This window comes from Clinocottus analis, unplaced genomic scaffold, assembly GCF_023055335.1.
Source record: "Clinocottus analis isolate CAN_PGR_092001 unplaced genomic scaffold, fCliAna1.0.p SCAF_14, whole genome shotgun sequence".
Lineage (NCBI taxonomy): Eukaryota > Metazoa > Chordata > Actinopteri > Perciformes > Cottidae > Clinocottus > Clinocottus analis.
This window is the reverse complement of record NW_027175865.1, coordinates 8,000,961-8,020,977: the sequence shown is the minus strand read 5'-3', so window position 1 is coordinate 8,020,977 and position 20,017 is coordinate 8,000,961. Positions and strand designations below refer to the sequence as shown.

At 42.2% G+C, this 20,017-nt stretch overlaps 2 protein-coding genes across 5 annotated transcripts in view; one reads left to right on the top strand and one right to left on the bottom strand.

The window, feature by feature from the left end:
• Positions 1-6,993, top strand: part of atxn1a (ataxin 1a) — a 79,823-nt gene extending 72,830 nt beyond the window's left edge. For all 4 annotated transcript variants that reach the window (XM_068574964.1, XM_068574963.1, XM_068574966.1 and 1 more), the window contains one exon: positions 716-6,993. In XM_068574964.1, coding sequence (XP_068431065.1) covers positions 716-1,315 — 600 coding nt within the window. In that variant the 3' untranslated portion in view covers positions 1,316-6,993. The remainder of the gene's footprint in view (positions 1-715) is intronic.
• Positions 6,994-9,553: 2,560 nt separating this feature from the next.
• On the bottom strand, positions 9,554-15,522 carry gmpr (guanosine monophosphate reductase). Its single transcript, XM_068574968.1, has 9 exons — positions 15,094-15,522; positions 12,393-12,512; positions 12,166-12,249; positions 11,872-12,045; positions 11,697-11,778; positions 11,191-11,297; positions 10,716-10,758; positions 10,444-10,603; positions 9,554-10,345 (listed from the first exon to the last, which is right to left on the bottom strand). The coding sequence occupies exons 1-9, from the start codon at positions 15,178-15,180 to the stop codon at positions 10,165-10,167; spliced, it is 1,038 nt and encodes a 345-aa protein (XP_068431069.1). The 5' UTR covers positions 15,181-15,522; the 3' UTR covers positions 9,554-10,164.
• Positions 15,523-20,017: the final 4,495 nt, after the last annotated feature.

Sequence of the window (20,017 nt, the reverse complement as noted above, 5' to 3'; positions counted from 1 at the left end):
TCTGTAAACTTGTCTTTTCATCTCCATCTCAGTAACTTCCTCTACTCCCACCTTCTCTTTCTCTCTGCTATATTTCAGATCTTCCTCCACTTCATCCTCTTTCTCCTCCGGTTTATTTTCTCCCTCTCTCTACACATCATGCCTCAAAGCCTCTTCTGCTTCTATCTGTCATCTCTTTACTCTGTCATACATACAAATGATAATGCAGACCAGAATCAGTGCTAAAGCTACAGAGCTCGATACAGAACTCAGACAGAAGAATTTAATTAACATAAATATGTTGCATCCGACCAAAAGGCTTCAAATGTGTTGTTATACCAAGAAATCCAGCTGTGCCTCTAACAAATCAACCAGAGTAATTACATAATCGCCTTGCCGATCTTAAGGACAGCTTGTCCCAGTTGTTCTTTTATTCAGCTAATTTTAGACAAAACTAAAGTTCCTGTTTTAAAAAATCAACCATGTCTCTATTCCTGTCTGTAAGAAGAAAAAGTGATAATAGTTGGTGGATTGTTATTGAGCCAAACCAAAATCCATACAGTCTAGATGAGGGTTTTTGAGTGTTAGCTACATTTTTATTTGGTTGTTGCTTATTTTGTCATAACTATGTAGTGTTATGGGAAACCACGTTTTTCGGTGCTTTAAAGAACAGCAGAGGTGTCGTATCGAAGTGTCTCTGTGTTGATGTTTCTTCCCATCCTTTGCGCTCTTCCAGGTGAGCGTGGAAGTCTTGGTGGAGTATCCCTTCTTCGTCTTCGGCCAAGGCTGGTCTTCATGCTGCCCAGACCGGACCACCCAGCTTCTGGAGCTGCCCTGCACCAAACTCTCTGTAGGCGACGTTTGTATTTCACTCACCCTCAAGAACCTGAAGAACGGCTCTCTGAAGAAGACTCAGACCCTGGAGCTTGCCCCCCCTGCCTCCGTCCCAGCCTCCAGCCATGGGCACCTCAAACCGCCCAGAGTCGTCTCTGACGCGCCCCAAAGCTGCGGCGGGGGAGGATCCAGGCACAGCGAGCGAGAGAATGGCATCGCCCAGCGAGGGAAGGGTGGGAATAGAAGTGGAGTGGGCACCAATGTGGTAAACGGGGATCTCATGTTTGGGGAAAGAGGCTCCGTTTCTAAAGGTCAGGTTGCTAGCGGCGCAGAAGCTGGCGCCACTAAGCCATCAGGAAGCAGGAAGCGAAGATGGTCTGCTCCGGAAGGGCGAAAAGTAGACAAATCAGAGGAGGAGCCGCCCCTGACCCTGCCCAAACCTTCCTTCCTCCCTCAGGAGGTGAAAGTCAGCATCGAGGGAAGGTCAAATATTGGCAAGTGAAGGCTAGCTGGACTGTTAAATAAGCATTGAGATTTGAAAAAAAACAAAAAAAAAACAGAAAAGATTCTACAAGAAAAACATGAATGCCCACATTAATGTTTCATTTGTCTTGGTTTAAAAGTTTTGTTTTACGTTTTTATTTTTCTATCTTGAATACTGTACTGTAGAGGCAAATTTACCCTACATGGTTTCACCTTACATTAAGTCCATATAGTTAATAATGTAACAACATTTTTTTTATAGATGGATTTGCAACCACACAAGCAATCAATCCCGTTTTAGTGGTTTTCTTGAGATGACTTGAGAGGGATTTGTGAGACGTGCTAGATGTTTATTGATGGCTGTGTGGCACACAGGAGCAGTGCCTGATGGCTCTTTTTGGCTGGCTATACATTACACATCATGTAGATTTCAAATTGAATATGCTCACATTTTGCCTCCTGTAAGCAATGTACTCCCTGTGCGCTGCCACTGAGGCTGCCGAAAACACTTTTGCGGTTCTTTGCCGCGCTAGTGGGTTTACACTCGACCACAGGAAGGATATAATGTCAGATGATCCAGAGCATGAAGGAGTTTATGGCAGTTGAAAAAACACCATTCTCCATGTCTTGAGTATAAACATACCACGTGTTATTCACGTTGTCATCAGAGTGTGCCAGACCTGACCAGTGGTGTCATCAGGTGGTGCTTGTGTGCCACACAAAAGAGAGGGAACAACATTTACCCAGTTCAGTGTGATGACAGTGGAGCCTTTACTTTCATCTTGAGCATTTTTGTTTTCATAAACCCCTCAACTTCTATCTCACCAGATAGTTATTTTCAATGATTGTCAAAAACCTTAATCAGGGGTCATTTAGTCCTAGATTGAACCTAGGTGGGTCAATGTTAATGTATGTGAGACACCCTAACCTAATACATACAAGTGCAAACACACTGGGTTGGCGAACTTCACTTTAAGAATGTTTTAAGAGGAAGACTGCATACAATCCTCACTGTTTTTTGATGAATTACTTTATATTTCTTTATGCAGAGAGGCTGTGTGAGAGGAACCGAGAGAATCTGCATGTCAGCTCTGAGAGGGTCAGGATGTTTCAAAGCACTTAACAGACCTGTCACACTCGCCATACAGCCAACATCATTTTGTTGTCTCTTTACGCAGTACTGTATGTTTTTATATCTATTTTTTTTTTTTATTAAGACAAGGGTAGAAAGTAGCAACAGCACTTTGTAAAGGTGAAGCTTTTGGAAAAGTGAAGGGGTGGTTTAGTAACGTGGGAGCGCATGTGCCATTGGATCATTTGGAGAATATCTATCCAGTTAGTAGGTTAGGCTAGTTAGGTTAGAGGAACATTCATGGTGACAAAAGGACTTAGAATTATGATGGTTTTCAGCATGTGAGCTTGTACAGCCATGCAAAAGTCAGGGGAAAGTATTGGAACGTGTTTTGAAAGATTAACAAGGAGCAGGCTTTTGAAATATCCCAATGATGCTCTGTACTAGACTAAGAGCATTGATTACAAAGGTCACACCACAGAAGTATGAAGGCTGTCATATTTGTAACGTGTGTGTGCTAGAGTGTGTATGATGCTGGTCTGTGTCCGTCTACACACACACACACACACACGCTTAGACAAACACAAAACAATACAGACCATCCCTAAGACTCAATGACCTATAATATCTACTGTATTTAGATGAATACAGATGTGTTGTGGTGCATATTGTCCCCACTGCAAAGACACTAGTTGACTGACATTGGATTAACACACACTGCTAACAGCAAAAAGTGCTCCGTGGTGTGTGTGTGTGTGTGTGTGTGTGTGTGCATGTGTATGTGTGTGTGTTTGTACAATTGTATGTATACTGTGTATAGGAACAGGTTATACTCATTTGATATATAGTCAATGCTAAATGTCCAGGGTTTCTACTTGGAGTCGTAGTTAAGAGAATCTTGCAATTTGCACATCAGGAGGAGGGAGAAGAGTGGAGACATGATTTAGAGCCGCCCGGTCCTGAAACGAGCCCTAGACATGACATGACACACTGGAGGAGACCAGGGTTGTTGTTCCTCAACAGGCACTCGACACATTGTAGAGGAAAAGTTTCTACACCGTCGCAGTTAAGGTCAAATTACATTTGAGTTTTCACGAACATACCCGTGAACCATAGCTGTAAAACAGAATCGTAACACGTGCCTGCCTACTGAATTTAAAAGATATGCCATGAAAGTGTGTCTGAAGGGAAATTTGGACTTTCTTCGTCCACTTTTCCCGCTGTTGAAACCAGGGTGCAGGGGCCAGGGGCCAGTTTTGAACATTGACTGTGCTTTCAGCCAGTTGAATCCCGATTTAGCGAAGATGTAGCAGTTACCTCAACAGATATGCCTGCTTGGTTGGCCCAACATTTAGACTTCAACTTCTTTGTCAGAAGCTTTCTCTGGCATGTGAAAGCTCAAGTTGTCTGTTGTTTTCCCTGAGCTTGGTTTTTGAAGTGTAATGTGAGGTGTGTACTACCTTTAGTCTGTATTGTTCCTCTGACGTTAGTGTAACTGAATTTCGGGGACGCTTTCTTTTTCAATTTTGAAATATGATCAAAACAGAATGAAATTTGCAGTTCTTATATCCATCTGTGATGGCAGATAAACATATTCTGGGATTTAATATCTTCTGGTTGTAATGTGCCATTCAACCAAATGTTTCTCTCACTAGATTCTGGCTCAAACGTGTTGTTGAGGAGGTGGAGACGACGTGGCTTCCTGCAGGCATATCTGTTGAGCTTTCTTCTTGTTACTTGTAAAACTGCAGAGAGAGTTTTTATTTGCGCCTAAGAAGTAGAGCAATCATATTCTCACCCCACTGAAAATGTAGGTTTAGCTGTGGAGGGCAACGCTTCATGTGGTGGGAGTTAACCAGGGTGATGGATGTGATGGGTGTGATGGATGGTGATGTTAAGTAAAAGAGTAGACCCCATATGAGATTTGAAAATGCTTTATTTTTTATAATAAACAGGGTTTCTCAGATCAACAACACCACAGTAGTACATATTCATTTCTTTGTTTTCTTATTGAAACATCCACGATCATTACTAATAGAAATAGTAGCATGTGTGTGTGTGTGCGTGCATGTTTTGCAAACTGTGTGGCTGTGTGTTTGGTAAATGTATCTACATGTCACACACACATACATGTTTGTTGTCCAACCCCCTTCCTCACAAAAAATACAAAAGCAGAAGCAACAACATCTAAACAAACCTGTCAACCACTCAGACCATCAACACCTTTACTGTCAGGTGAGAAACATGTTTAACCAAAGCCAAGTGATGCTGATGTTACTTTGGTGACTTTAGAAAGCAATAGTACAACAATATTCAGGCACTTTCTTTGTGTGTGAGTGGAACACACACAGAGTCATTCCACTCAAATTCTCTGCAATAAAAAAATCATAATAATCGCCTCGCATTGCAACTAAAACTACTCCTCCTTTCCTCCCATAGAGAAAATACAAACTTGCCATATGCTGGAAAATGCACATAGAAGCTAATACACCTGAACACAACTGGCTCCAGTCCTCTCATCGTGGAGTACATTTGAAATCTTTCGAAATAGCAGTTGCAACACCAGTTGCTAGTTTTTCAGGGAAGTGTCTCATATATGCAGTATCAGACCCCCAAAACCTCCAACGTCCCGGCTGGTTGGAGTCATACACTCTGTTGTCGTGCTCCAGGCGAGCATGTGTCACATGCACCTGAAGTACCCAGCAGACATTTTGACTCCTCCAAGGTCTGCCTCGTTGCCGCGACTCCCGTAGTGACCTCGTGAACTTTGTTTCAGGTACCCAATCACAGCCAGCCAGCCTCACACCTCCTCCTGAGGCGAAGCGATCGATTAACCTTGAACAACCGTTAGCTACCTTTCAGTGTGGCCTGGGCTGCCTGCTCCTAACGTCATCTTTTGATGTTTGGTCTCCTTTTCACTGCTCGCTTATAACCACCGTCGCGTTGATACTTCATAGGAAACGCATGCTTAGTAACAGACGATGAAACAAAGCAATCTGACATGTCGACCCACTCTGAATGCAGTGGGGGGGGGAACGGCGCATCGCAGCAAGGTTTCAACCTTTTTTTTTAAGGGGTTTGTTGTAGTTTTAATTTTGTTAAAATAACCCCAAATTTAACCCTTTCATTCCCTTGAAATGTTCCACAATGTGCAATACTTACATGTGTTCCCCCCACCACCGCCCTTTGCTGTGCCAAGTATATGTTTAAAGTCCTACTCCAGTGTCTCATCCATGTTAATGGTGTGTGTATTTTACTGTCTGTCTATGTGTGTGTCACATCTGTAAACGAGGATGTTTGTGAAGAGAAAGAAACCCAAGGGAGAGTTTTCCCCTCGCCTCTCTATCCCTTTGTCCCTTTGGCCTTCCTAAATTTGAGTGTGTGCGAAGGATGGTTTCATGGCTCCTTTGTGTGTGTGTGTGTGTGTGTGTGTGTGTGTGTGTGTGTGTGTGTGTGTGTGTGTGTGTGTGTGTGTCTGCACCACATATCATGTGTGTGGTATGTGTGCTTATGTAAGTAAGCGTTGTGTTCAATTGTGTCCTAAGCAGGTGTGTGTGTGTGTGTGTGTGTGTGTGTGTGTGTGTGTAACAGAGTGTTTTCTCCTCTAATTGTCTGTGAGATCATAGACCCTGACCCTCGACGGTTCAGGGTGAGACCCACAGAAAAAAAGAAACCTCATTGCTTAGTGGGGACCACTTTTTTTAGAAAAAGAAAAAAAAAACAAGAAAAAGAAATAAAAACAACAACCAACCAACAGAGATGCACATGTAAGTAGATGTAAAAGACTTGATAATATTTCAGCACTTTCTAATCCTAGGATGGGCTTGGTCTAACCCCTCTGTCTCAGACCGATACCCTCCCTAGGGGTAACATTCATTCAAAACAGACAGAGAGAATGAGAATGAAAAAGGAGGTGAATAAGGATGAAAAAGAGAGATGGCTCAGTTTAAGTTTTTGCACATCACCTTGCCGTAACCTTGTGTTTATCTGTCTGTGCTCCATCTCGCTTGGCGCTCGGCGCGTTCTTGGGTCCAACGGGCCGAGGTGTTAGGTGGTTCCTTGGTTCTTTTCTTCTTGGAAAACCTTTTGTCATGGAATGCATCCCTTCTTTTGTTGTGTTCGGGTTTGTTTGGAATCTTTCCCACCCTATGCCGACCAAGCTGTGCGGTTAAAGAGGTTTTGCTTCGTTCACATTTCGAGATCAACTGTGGACACATTTTTGGGCAGTTTGGCACAGCTCGGTTTGGTCGTGCGGTGTGAAAACGGTGCGTACAAACCTCTGCATTTTTTGCATTATCTTTGGTGCAGAAGCTTTTGCTGTGTTTTTGGTCTCCTTGTAGCACTCAATATAATGTCAGGAGACTTAAAACTATGTAGAGAATGTGTCATTGTTGAGTTTTTACGACAAGCTTCCTCACTTGAGGAACACTGCTAATGTCTTCTTTTTTTAATTGGCTTCTTGCACAATTTTACAAAATAAAATGAATGTTGGTGTGTGAGCTTTGACTTTTTCGATCAGAAAAATAAGGCATGTGTGCTCTTTGTTTCTTGATGTTTGTACTTTCATTTTGCAAAAAGGATGTGTTTTTGGCACTTTGTTGTGTTTTAAAGTGAACAGAATTCAATCAGGATTCCTTTTTTTTTTTGTCATTTTTCTTTCTTTTTTTTGTATGACGTCTCGTCAATGTCCATAGCGCTGGATAACCAACTCAGGCAGAAAGAAAAAAAAAACTTGTAGAGGCCCACTTAACAGTTTAGTTTCACCCCAATCAATTTACATAGTGGGCTGTTATAAGATATGTAAATGTATTACATATTATTTGATATGATTAACAAATGTCATTATTGACAATTAACTATGAATTATTATTATGATATTATGTGTATTATGCTGGAGATGGCTTGGATTACTCTTTAGTGTACTGAACATCTTTGTTCTGCCTCTCTGTGCAAGGCAACACTTCAACAGGGGACAGGCTGTACGGTTTGTGACCTTTGACCCTGCCCACTGCCAAGGACGGGGGGCGGAGCTTATCTGTCAGCTGTGGCTCAGTTGATCCCGCCCCCCCTGTTCTGAACACTCAGCCGTGAGGCTAGCAACCAGTCCGTCTCGATGATTCTCTGCTCACCTGTGACACCAAATACTGAACTGAAAACTTTTTGGCCCATACGATGGTAGCAGAGAACCGGACATCAGCACAGACCTCCTCGGACAGTCTGGCCTGCAGGGAGGCCGCAGCAGTTCCCAGCCAACTTGTCTGTACTATATTGTACTCACCAAGTCCCTGTGTCTCACCACCCCTTTCCTCTATAGTGATGGAGAAACCCTGTCGGTGTGTGTATTGGACATCTGTACAAATGCACCTCTTTGAAAAAGAAAATGAAACCTTGACATATCTGGAATAAATGTGCAAGTTGTGTCTTTATTTGAATACCAACACTAACGAACACACCCACAGGGCCACACGTTGATATACCCACACACTCAACACAAGTACTGCATTTGAAACTTTATCCGTCACACGCTATGATAGCTTTACTCCAATGGGTTGGGTATGTGTGGAACTTGAGCAGAAAATACCCCCCTCTGGTGGCCAATAAGCAGCTTGACAACTCCACTTGATGCAATAATGAAGCCACTGGTCAGCAGTCACATGAATCCTATGTTGCACTTCAGATCTTGCTCAGGTCGTCTTTGACAGTTTTGATTTACTGTCAACCATTAAAAGCAGAGGAAATAGAGAATCTGCTTTCCTGCAATAAGTACATTGTTATTGTAACGAACAGAGTAGCAAAATGCTGAAGATCCTGCAGATATTTCCAGTAAGGAATATTGAGTTGCAAAATAAAACTACATTTCGGTTAAATTATAATTTACATGAATATAATCTCCTGGCCTGATTGATGACTACAAGGATCACCACGAAAACAGCATCTCTGTGCTTTATAACTCAAAAAAGTTGAGATTCTTTAATTTCCTCACTCAATATTGTAGTACAGTAAACAAATCATATGGGCTATATGTTGGATCATTGTCCTCTAATTTGTCAATTGGCTCCTGGTATGATTTTGGTGTGAGGCTAGACTCAATTTAATTCATCAATACCACAAATATAAAAACCCAAAACAAATCATGTTAGGTTGTAAATGTGACCAACAATATCCAATTGTGTCATTCAGCAAGTGACACCCAGTTTGATTGAAATTGAATCCAGATTATTTCGTCTAAAAGTGTATTGATGATCCATTAAGTGTGAAATAATTGCATAAAGTCATAGTGACTTAATAAATCTTTTTTTTCCACCTATCTATATATGCAGTTCCTTATCCAGACACCAATCTCACTGATCCTTCTCTAATCATTTATATTTATTTTCACCATTTTCAAACTTTGCAAAAACAATTAAATGATGTAAGTGCTGCTTTTCTCGTATGTAATGTAATTAATAGTGTAATTAATTTAACTTTGTCGTCTCTTCCCTGAAGTACAAGAGTGTTAGAGGCCACAGGGCGCTTTTGATTTACAGCGTCAGGCACAGTGGAATCAACGAAGAGGCCTTAATTAAACGTGACTGTTTATCTTTTTTTTTGCCCACTGGAGAATGTTACTCTGTGTGTGTGTAACAAATGATTGCTTACTGTAAATGTTTTCTTGCTTTATTTAGTGAATTATTATATTGTATTACAAAGTTAGACAAATGCATTGTCCTCATCGCTGCAGTAATAACTGCATAATGAGAATGTAAATTACCCTCTTAAGCTGATTTTTGTTGTTAAGATGACTACACAGTATATTTTTGCCAAATGTATTATGGTTTTTATGATAACCGCTCTTTCAATGCGACTATAACCGTTGTCATCCAAGATGAACAGATTCGGTCTGCGAAAAACATTCAGTCAAGGAATAGCATTACTTTGTGGCTCCAACCAGTTATGCAACAATTTCTCGCTAAATTATTGTTCTGATAGAATTTGTAATTTACACTTCTGAAACAGAGTGAATTACATATGTCAAATGTGTCTGATGCATATCTTCAAAAGGCCTCATGTTCAGCTAGCTCAGTCTTCCTGACACCCAAAACACATGCACACACTTAATAGGGAGACACTAATATGTTGTCTGTCATCCAGACAATGATTCAAATTCACAGAATAATCAACACCACTGAGGAAATTCGCAGAGGGTCCTGCATTCGGTTTATTGCAGAATGATTTCTCCAGTGACCGTTAACGGGTGACCCCTCTGGCTCTTGCATATTGATTTGCACATTCATTCCAACATACAGTTGAGCAGAATAGATTCCCCCAAATAATCTTCGCAAGGATTCAAATGAATTGGCCTTTTCTTCTGCTGAGTGTGTTTACATGCATTATGTTTATCATAGCTGTCATTTTTCCTATATTTACTATATGCTGTTAATTTTAAAATCTTACTAATACACAAGTATTATGTAATATTAGTGCACAGGCCTCAATAGTCTGGCTCTCTCTCTCTTCCATTTGGAAAGGAAATCTGGCTGAAATCTGTCTCTAAGCATGTAAACACACTCGCTGTAGGATTACGTTTCTTAGACTGCTTGGATTCTTTTCTCCGGCAGAATTCAAGTCAATCTGTGAGTTTCTTTCAACCACGATCTGCAGGAAACTAACAGCTTTCTGACAGCAGACATCCTGAGAGAAACAGGTTGGCGGATCATGCAGAGTTTGGGGTGTGAGTGTGTGTCGACCTCCTGTATGTGTGTTACACCACTGTCCTGCTATTGCTATTGTATGTACGTGTATGTTTGTACGCGCTACTAGGTGAACATTTGACTGGACTGTTGTGTGACGCGAATGAAGGTGGTTCTCCGGCTCAGCTCTTTGAGCTTGGCGGCGCCCACGTAGGTGCAGGTGGAGCGGAGGCCTCCCAACACGTCCCGGATGGTGTTCTCCACGTCGCCTCTATAGGGAACCTCCACCGTCCGTCCTTCAGACGCCCTTAGAGCACAGCGGAGAGAGGAGAAAGAAGGAATAAGGCTATTTGGTCGTTCATTTACTATTTTGTATTGATCGCCGTACACTCCTCAGTCTCTTACCTGTACTCAGCCACTCCACCCACGTATTTCTGCATGGCCGTGTCAGAGCTCATGCCGTAGAAGAGTTTGTATTTCTTGCCGTTCCTCTCAGTGATCTCTCCGGTGCACTGGTCGTGACCTGCCAGCATTCCTCCCATCATTACAAAGTCAGCGCCTGCACCTGAGGCAGAGACGTCATGTGGTTAAAGGAGAACAATACAGCACAGTCATATGAACAAATATGGGATTCATTATGTGTGAAAAGAACATAAATGGTGGGGTTAAATACTTACCAAAGGCCTTCGCCACATCTCCTGGGCAACTACAGCCACCGTCCTGAGCAGAGAAAAAGAGCCGTAGTGTCACTTACACAGCTTCATAATACTGGATCTCAGGTTAAAGGTTTTTCCTCAGAAGGCTGAGAACGCCCTCTAGTGGCTACTGTTGTTGTCAACATTATAACCTATTTAAAACTTTAATGTTCAAATTAAAACAAAACAATACACTTAAATATCCTTTATATCTAAGTCCAGTGCATCCATGGCCGTCCCCTGCTCTACCCTGTGAAGGATGGCCTTTTTCCCACACAGGACAATAGTTAAACAAAATGTTTTTGCCGGTGAGGAACTTGAGAGATGAACTCCTCCTCACCAGCACAATAAGATAACGTGAACATACGCAGTGTGCTTAATATACTCATGCATAATACTATCTTCAGCCACTCTGGATGTCCGATGATATGTGTTTGTGTCGTGATGTGAGACTTACAGAGATAATGTGTCCTTTGAGTCCATGGGCTGAGTCTGCACACTCTATTACGGCACTGAGTTGTGGGTAGCCAACTCCTGTTTTGATCCTTGTCGTGCACACAGACCCTGCAACAGTGCACACATTAGAGAAGTCCATCATCGTGTCACTGTGTGTGTGTGTGTGTAATTACTGCTGCCTCAGCTACAGGAGCCTGTTATCTTTCAGGTGTCAGTTCTTGTTGCTTTTCCACAGGCTGGAACCAGAAAACAGCACCGTTTAAATGCTATGGCCATAAGAGATTTATCAAACTTAGTAAAAGAGCATAATTGATACGAGAGCTTTCTTTTTTCCCCAATAATCGGCTACAATTAGTTCTGCTGCATTGAAGGCTAATCTGCTAATAATAACCATATTTCCCATCTTAGTTGTGTCTGTGTTCATATGGGAGGTCATGTGAGCCCTGTACAGGGTAAATCCCTACTCAAGTTATTTGCAGAGACACTCAGGCAGCCGTGCCCACCCACCTGGCCCGATGCCAACTTTGATGATGTCAGCACCGGAAAGGATGAGCTCCTCCACCATCTCCCCTGTTACTACGTTCCCAGCCTGCAAAGCCAGACAGCGTTAGCTCCAAGACGCCGTCTCACAGTACAACGCATCCCAGAGCTGCCTGTCAGAGGGCTGAACCGTCTCTCTTACCATGATGGTGTGCTTCGGAAACTTTTCTCTGACCGTCTTGACGAACTCCACAAAGTACTCAGAGTAGCCGTTGGCCACATCCAGACAGATGTACTTGAGGGTGGGGACCGCTTCCAAAATGGCACAGAGCTTCTCCAGATCCGCAACGCTGCTGCCTGAGCTGACGGCTAAATGCTACGGAGAAAAGCCACGATCGCCTTTTAGGGGGAGACCCTTATGAATACAAATGTGTGTAGTTACTGTTACTTAAGAGGAATCTTGCATAAAAAGAAAGGCACACATTGGTGATATTACCTCCAAGCATTGTGGATGATTCACAGCAAAGGTCTTCCAGTCCTCCACAGAGTAATGTTTATGGATGGCTGTGAAGAGAGTGTGCTGCAGAGAAATACAGAAAGATGGAATGATCTGTGATTCAATCAAATCCAACGATATTGTGCAGAGGGATCTGGGCAGTAACACACAGAGACGAGCAGTGATGCTGTTATTTGTCGTTCATCCATTCAGCTGTGTTCACTCACTTTGCTGAGGACCTGTGCCATCTCAAACGTCCCCGTGGTGTCCATGTTGGCAGCGATGATGGGGATGCCAGTGTAGGTCTGTTTAGAGTTGCGGAATGTGAAGGTCCTCTGAAGGTCCACCTGAGGGGATGAGATGTGAGTGCTTCTGGAGGTCTGCTTCCTGGACATTAGTCATAGCCTACTAGGAAAGGGTTTCATGAGGCAGATGAATATGTTGTTCTCTTGAGCTGACTAAGGGACATTTTCTAGAACATGGGAGCGGCTCATGTGGCTCATGTTCACAGTGTTGATGGGGATGCACTGAATCATTTAGAGTCAACGATTAGCTTAGCCGGTGATGCTATAATGTGATAAGCTACATGAAACCAGCGGGACCCATTGTGACACACGAGCTGCTCCCTTTACAGGAAACTATACACATACTGATGAATCAAGCTTACTTGATTCCTTCCAACAGATTATTAATATATTGTATTGCAATGAGTTAATGCCAAGCTGAACTGTTAGCTACTCTGTATGAGTGGAGATTATGCACATATGATCCTGAAGTGAGTCACAAAGAGGGACACACATTTCTTCTTAAAAGTACTTAGACAGCAGACGTGTGCTTTTGTTCCATTATGTTTTAGCAGTTACCAGTATCCTTTAATGTCATCACATCATCTTGACCGAGAAGTCAGTTGTTATGAAGAGTTTTATGATGGAAAGTGTTTTAAAACAAATTTCAAGCCTTCAAACTGATTCCATTTCTTCAAATACAACAATTTTATATAGTGCTGAGAGCTTTTGTTGACTACATTGAGACATTTATTATGCAAAACGGTGGCAATGGGCTAACAGCCCAATGTGTGCCATAACCTTCAAAGTGGAATTATTTTTAGAGACACAGCAAAATGAGGCAATAACTCATAACAGCCGCAGGAAGAGGAACTTGGTGAAAGGAGTATGCATGAGAAGGGAAGAGCATCTGGTGGTCTTGCTGCAGTAAATCAATACAAGACTCTTCTTTTGATACATGCAGAACGCTGACTCAGCAAGATGTTCCAGTCTAGTCGCCGGTGGATCATATATTCATGACAAAGTACGACGTGGATCCAGTTGTCTCAGTGATAAAGCATCCCTGGAATTTCTGCCATGCCATTTTTGTTAGCTCTGGATATATACGACTGTTAATACAATCTGTATAGTCTTTGCAATTTTTGCATTGAATTACAAATCCCCCTCGATGTGAAACACTAATGGATTATTTTTTTATGGTGACTATACAAGTACAGGTCCATTATATGTGAACCTGAACTTGCATACAATTTGAAGGGCTTCAATACAGTTTCTGTTAACTACTGTGCTGGAGGTGTTTTTGCTAACTCCAGTGGTGCCGTGAAATTTCATATTAATGATTACGCATGTATTAAAGACACCGTCACGCATATGATACCGACCATCTTACTATGTGTATATAGTCTCTTGTTATTGATTCAGTTTGTCTTCTATGACATTCATGTACCCTCCTCTCAACAACGTTGTGGATGTCTGGTCCTCTTCGCTTTGACAGCTGGATTTCTGCTCTTGATAACTGCAGCAATAACAAGAGTGCAATAGCCGTTTGGATTGGCTGCAGTGTACTGCAATGAGGTCATCTTGTTTAGACTATTGACATCTCAACTTATGTCAGTTATTTTGTTTCCTTTATTGTTTAGTTACTGTAGGAAAAGGGGACTTGAGCAAATGTGACAAAATGACAAACTGGCCTTTACTGCACTCCGTACACATCAGCGTGCTCCAGCGCTGGGTATTCTCTTTGCTGTTATGTGCGTCAGAGTGTGTATGTATAATGTTATCCTGATACCTCTGTGGCATAAGACATGTGCTCTGGTTTAATGTAACACACAGTACTATTTTTAAACAGGTTTTCTGAGAAGTCTCCCGTGTCTCATGTTGTCAGAAGCCAACTCCCACCTACTTACACCTTACACACCAGATCTAGTGCCACCACACCGGTATCGTGATGTGGATCAGTCTCTTATCTGGTGACACATTGTATAAAACCACCATGGGGTGGGTTGTGTTGTCCCTGAGAGTTAAACCAGTGGGTGCTAGAAACACTGTGGCCTGTTATACTGGTGTCAAATGAAAATGACTAAATCCATTCTGATCAAGATATTTATTTTACATCTTTTATTTTTTATCTCTGCCTCTCCTCTTCTTCAGTTATTTTCTCTGCTTGTGGACAGTTGTTGTTTACCTCTGTCTGGTACAGACTCGTTTTCTTTCTGGTCACCTTTAAGAAGGTCACTGTGCTGTTACAAGGTAGCATTTTGACCCACCAAAGCACAAAGGCACGACAAGACAACATTGAGACTTGCACATATTGCTTTTACAGTAATTGGCACTTTACAGCTTTAATGAGACATTCTTTCCCGCCTCTGGGGTTGATTGAAGTCATTTCTGTTCTTGCACTGTGAATCAAAATGTCAATTTTTCATCTTTAATCATGACTAGCAGACTGGTTTAGAAGGCCCCAAAATACTGCCCCCCACACCTTGTATGAATAGTTTGTATATCTCTATTGCCTCAGCTATCACAATGCAGCAGTAAACAGATTACACTCCTCCTGAGACATATGCCGGTCTGATGGTTAATTGACCTGTAGCTGTAATATTTGGATTACATTATCAGAATAAAGCTAATTAATGACACCGACCTCTGAGCGGCTCTTCAGGCTGCTCCTCTTGGGTCTGAAGAGGACATCCTTAAAGTCCAGCTTGAGGTCTGAGTCCACGCGAGGCATCTTGGCTGCCCAGAACACCGACGACCAGGATGAGGATGATGAGTATGCGGAAGAGACACTCCTGAGGAAGGCTGCTGCAGCAGTGGTGGTCGCTGGTCTCAAGCCCCAACCACAGAACCCGAATCTCCAGGCGGCCAGCGTATTTATAGCAAAGGGGGGCCCAGCCCAGCACCGGCCCCCATGGCTTTATTTGGGCCTGGACTCTCTCCTCTCTTTATCCCCCTTGCTCTCTTTCTCCCTCCACTCCACCGCTGTCCTCTCTCTCTCTCCCCTCTCCTTCAGCCGAGTGGCAGGAGCAGCAGCGGCCAGCCTGGCATGCACGCCTGACGCATACACACTAACACACCCTCTTACACACACAGACATGGTAGGACTGCAGTGGGTTGTGTGCTGCAGTGCTAAAGAGCACACCTGCTGTCCAGTTGGGGCATTGCTCGCTATGCTAGAGGGGGGCAGACAGAGAGGGAAGAGAAGGAGGGTGTGGGGGGGGTAATACTTTTATTTGTACGTGTTTTTATATGTATCTTTCCTTGTTGTTTTAAATAGTTAATGCATCTGTTTTATAGTTTTCTTTAGACTTATATAAACTATTCCAATCAAAGACAAAAAAAATGCACCAAAGTTCGACCACTTGAGATCCCGTCTGCGAGATAAAGTCAAGAAACTTGTTAAAGCGAATTACATGGTCTATTATTGCATTTTCTGTTGTAAAAAGACCCTTCCATTAAAAAGTTATGTGTGGAAATCCTCCTGTGCACATCGACTGAGAATGGACTTTTCAGTAGACTGGGAGAAAACTTTAGTGCAAAATAAACATATCAGGTTTAAGTGAAATTATAGAAATACAAATGTCCAGATTTACACTGACTTTACATGGATGCACAGAGTTAACTACAATAAGATATTCCAATAAGCAGAATTAGCATCACTTCAGATTTGATCTGAGATATGAGTTTGTATGTGCTTGTTATTATCAATTTAGGCGGCGTAATCGTGTATCAATACATCTTGATACATGATTTTATCGCAATATAATTCTATTGAATGACGATGAACTATCATATTGAATCATCAGAGCCTTACTTAAATGTACTTAATGTACTGACTGTAACAAATACTACAATTCAATACAAGGCTGTCCTGAAAGGGCATTATGAATACAAAACTATACTCCAGCAGCAGAACAGTTGCACTTCACTTCACACCGAGGCCTTTGCATTCCCGAAGGATCACATGCAATCGACGAAAGCCTTCCATCCACTCCGGGCTTGTGCCTTTCACTCCAGTTGCTGCCAGCCGCGTCCTTGCTATGACTGGTTGTTGTTCAGACCCAACGTCAGCTCTACTCACTCTGACATCCAGCAGAGTGCATATAAAACCCTCCAGTTGAAGCGGACGTGGTCGATCTGATTTTCCGCTGCGTGGTTGGCGGAAACCCATGTCGTCTTTCAGGTAGTGAACTCTGGTGCCATACCACATAGCACCACAGAGACTTTGGGTTGTGTACAAGCTTTCTTGGCAATGTCAAGCACAACCAACTCCTGCTGCCGTGTATTGAAAGCTGTAACCAGTCCGACAGTGTATCTATTGCAGCGGGTGACAGAGGAGAACAATGGCTGTGTAAACATATCCCCCAAAAAGGGAGCAGCTTTACGTCAGTTTTCCAATTATTTAGTCATTATTTTTTATTTACAGTGAAATTTGAATGGACATGTAGAGTCGCCCTATGACTGTACATGTGGCTCTATTTACCCACATATATAACTGTTTGCACAAAGCGAGACCAGTAGATGTCAGCAGAGCAGAGGACAACAGCTGTCAGATAAAGGGCCAGGGTCGAAGCTCTTGTTAAAGTGTGTCCTGGCAACAAGAGGGTCCTCTGAGATATTTATGTCTCTCACTTTACAGCAGTGTTACATTGTGTCTAACTAGGGTTTCTTTGTGTATGGCCTTTGCAGGAAGCAGTTATTCCTAAAAGCACGAAGTATGTAAAAACAAAAAAAAAAGTAACATTTTCCACATGTATGGGCTCATTTCCTGCACTGCGAGGTTGTGTAACAAATACTACAACTGAAGGGAGTTTATTCATCGGGACATTTCAGTGTAAAGTCTGCAGTTCCATATAGATAAAGCAATCAAGTGAAGTAAAAAATAATTAGATTTAAATGAATTGGTAACAAATTGATTAAACGGAAAAAAAAGTCTTCAGTGGAAATAAATTGACTGCTTTCAATTAAGAACAAAAACCACTTTATTTCCAAAACAGTTTTCTATAACAAACTTAAAGTGTTCTTTCACATAAAAACTCAATGATATGCATTCGTAAATAGCTCTGTAATCACAATTGGCACTAGGTCTAACGCCCTTGCCTTATTGCTATTACTATACGAGGTCAGAAAGATCCACAACTATGAGGTAAAGCAGCTACTATGAACCCTCTGCTCTTTAACCCCCACGTGCACGTCCCACTGAACTGCATTGATAAGAAGGTTCTGAGATAAGTCTTTTCAAGCCTTTTAGGGCACCAAACTGATAAGGAAAGAACATTTTGGCCCCATGTACTCCATGTCTCCTGTGTCAGCTTGTCACGACGGCGTGTCGGGTATTCCTCTGAATTACAGTCTGGGGTAGAAAGTAGGTGAAAGACCAACAAGTATCTGTCTCTGGATACATACATGCGCTTTACTGCCTGTATCGTATGGGTCACTCTCTCAGTTTTGAATAATTTACAATAACTGTAATATTTAACATGTATCAAAACACTTGTCAGAATCACACAAAAAACAAGAAGATGGTATCATCATCAGCATTGCAGTGTTTTACTAACTTTCATATTCTTGGACGTAGAACTACCAGAAACTTACACTTTATTCTCTGGAAACTCTTTTCTGTACCGGTACTGGTTTAAAATCTGTAGGAAAAAATATTTTTATTTGTTATTTTGATAAAGAAACAATTGACTGCTTGTGTATTTCTTTTATATTCATGAAATAAGTCATTAAAACAATTACGGAATTTTTCTGTTTAAAATGTATCAGCTATACACGGAGAATCTAACGCCTTTGCAGTCAATACGAGCACCAGCCTCCACAATAACATGGTAATGTGGACATGCTAATGACTTTACTTCTGTGCTTGGAGAACCTCGTGCAGCCTGGCACTAGCAGGCTGTTCACGCCTGTGTATGCCTCTCAGAGGCTTCAGCCTCTGAGAGGCATACACACACATAGACTAGCCGCTGTATTCAGTTACCAGCTGACGATGCGATGAAGAGGTGGGCTCTGTTTGCCCCAACACATCCAGAAGAGCTGCGTTTCCCTTGGCAGAGTGTCATTGGGCCGAGCAGATGTGAAAACCACATGGCAGTGAGTGGGTGAAGTTGTTGAGAATCTTTGATGTTCTTTTCCTGGCAGGAGTTGAAATGACAAGAACTAAAAAATTCCATTTGTGTTCAACCGGAGTGGCTCAATTAACGACGATGAAGACGAGTCGTCCCCGTCAGGGAACGTGTGCTGCTTTGTGTTGGGAAGGTTTGAAGTGAGGAACTAGAATTTGAATGCAGGAGACGACGTCAAGGCAAACAGGAAACACTTCCTCTCTCCCGGCTTCTGCGTGGACTCCACTTACACAGGTGTGAAAACAATAACAACAATAACTCCAGAGAAGTAGGTCAATTTCCATTAAGGGTTAGGATGACTTCATGGCCTCAGAGGTATGCAGAGGAATGGGGCGGACCTGTTTACTACTACATGCTCCTCTCTTCTTTGTGTGTGTCATAAGTAGACAATTATCTTGTTATGGAGCTGAGTTCTACACGCCTATGTCTCTTAAGTCACAAACAAGTTCCCAACCAAAACCACCATGCAGTCACAGTTGGTCATCACACACTTCCCATCAGCCAGTTGTGTCTGAATTTGCTGAAATACCAGTGAAGCACATTGAGTCAAAGTTGAACTCTCAGTCTCTGTCATTGGGTTGTTCACACTGAATGCGGCATTGCAGGCCAGTGGAAAACGTCTCTGCATGGCTTCAACAGCAGAAGTAAAGGAAACGTTCTGTACAGGCCAACAAACACAGCGAGCCAACGTTGGAAATTGTTAGATATGACATGAACCATTGACGCTAAGAATATGTTTGGATCGCATAGACATGGGATTCATTAAAAGGAATGGTGTAACTACATTCTCCTTCCAGCTCCACATCACATCCCACCTGAAGCACCTCTTTTGATGCTTCTGTATTCACACAGAGCACAACCTGACCAGGACTTTATACTTTTGAATAATGCTGTAGTTTTACATCCAGCATTAACTAAATGTACAGTTGCTCCCAGTCAGACATCAAAGTGGGTCAAACCGAGCCGCCATCAGGTTTTATTGACGATTGCTCTTGGCTACACCCACACTAAAAAGGGACCTTTGCAAAAGAAAGCCAATAAAATCTGATACAATAGAAATAATTGCTTGTAGAAAGGTTTTTGGCAGAATATTTAAAGAAATTGTTGAATCTGTCTGATATATATGTTTTTTGTTTTTTTGTATGTATTGCTTGGTTTGAATGATTGAAAGGTCTGTAAAAGCCCCGAATACCAGGGGCGTTTTATTAAAACAAGATTGCAGTAGAACATAAATATGCAACAGATTAGGCAAATCCAAAATCCACAGTCTTCAATGAATCCCCTAAGCCTTTTTTCTCGCTCGTTCTCTCTGACAGTGGCTCTACATGTCATCGCCCACTGCAAAAATCCATATTTTGTTGGAAATTTCTCAACAAGAGATTAATACAGTTGTGTGTGGTATTACAGATATATTTTTGGATTAGTGCGACAAGAGAACAT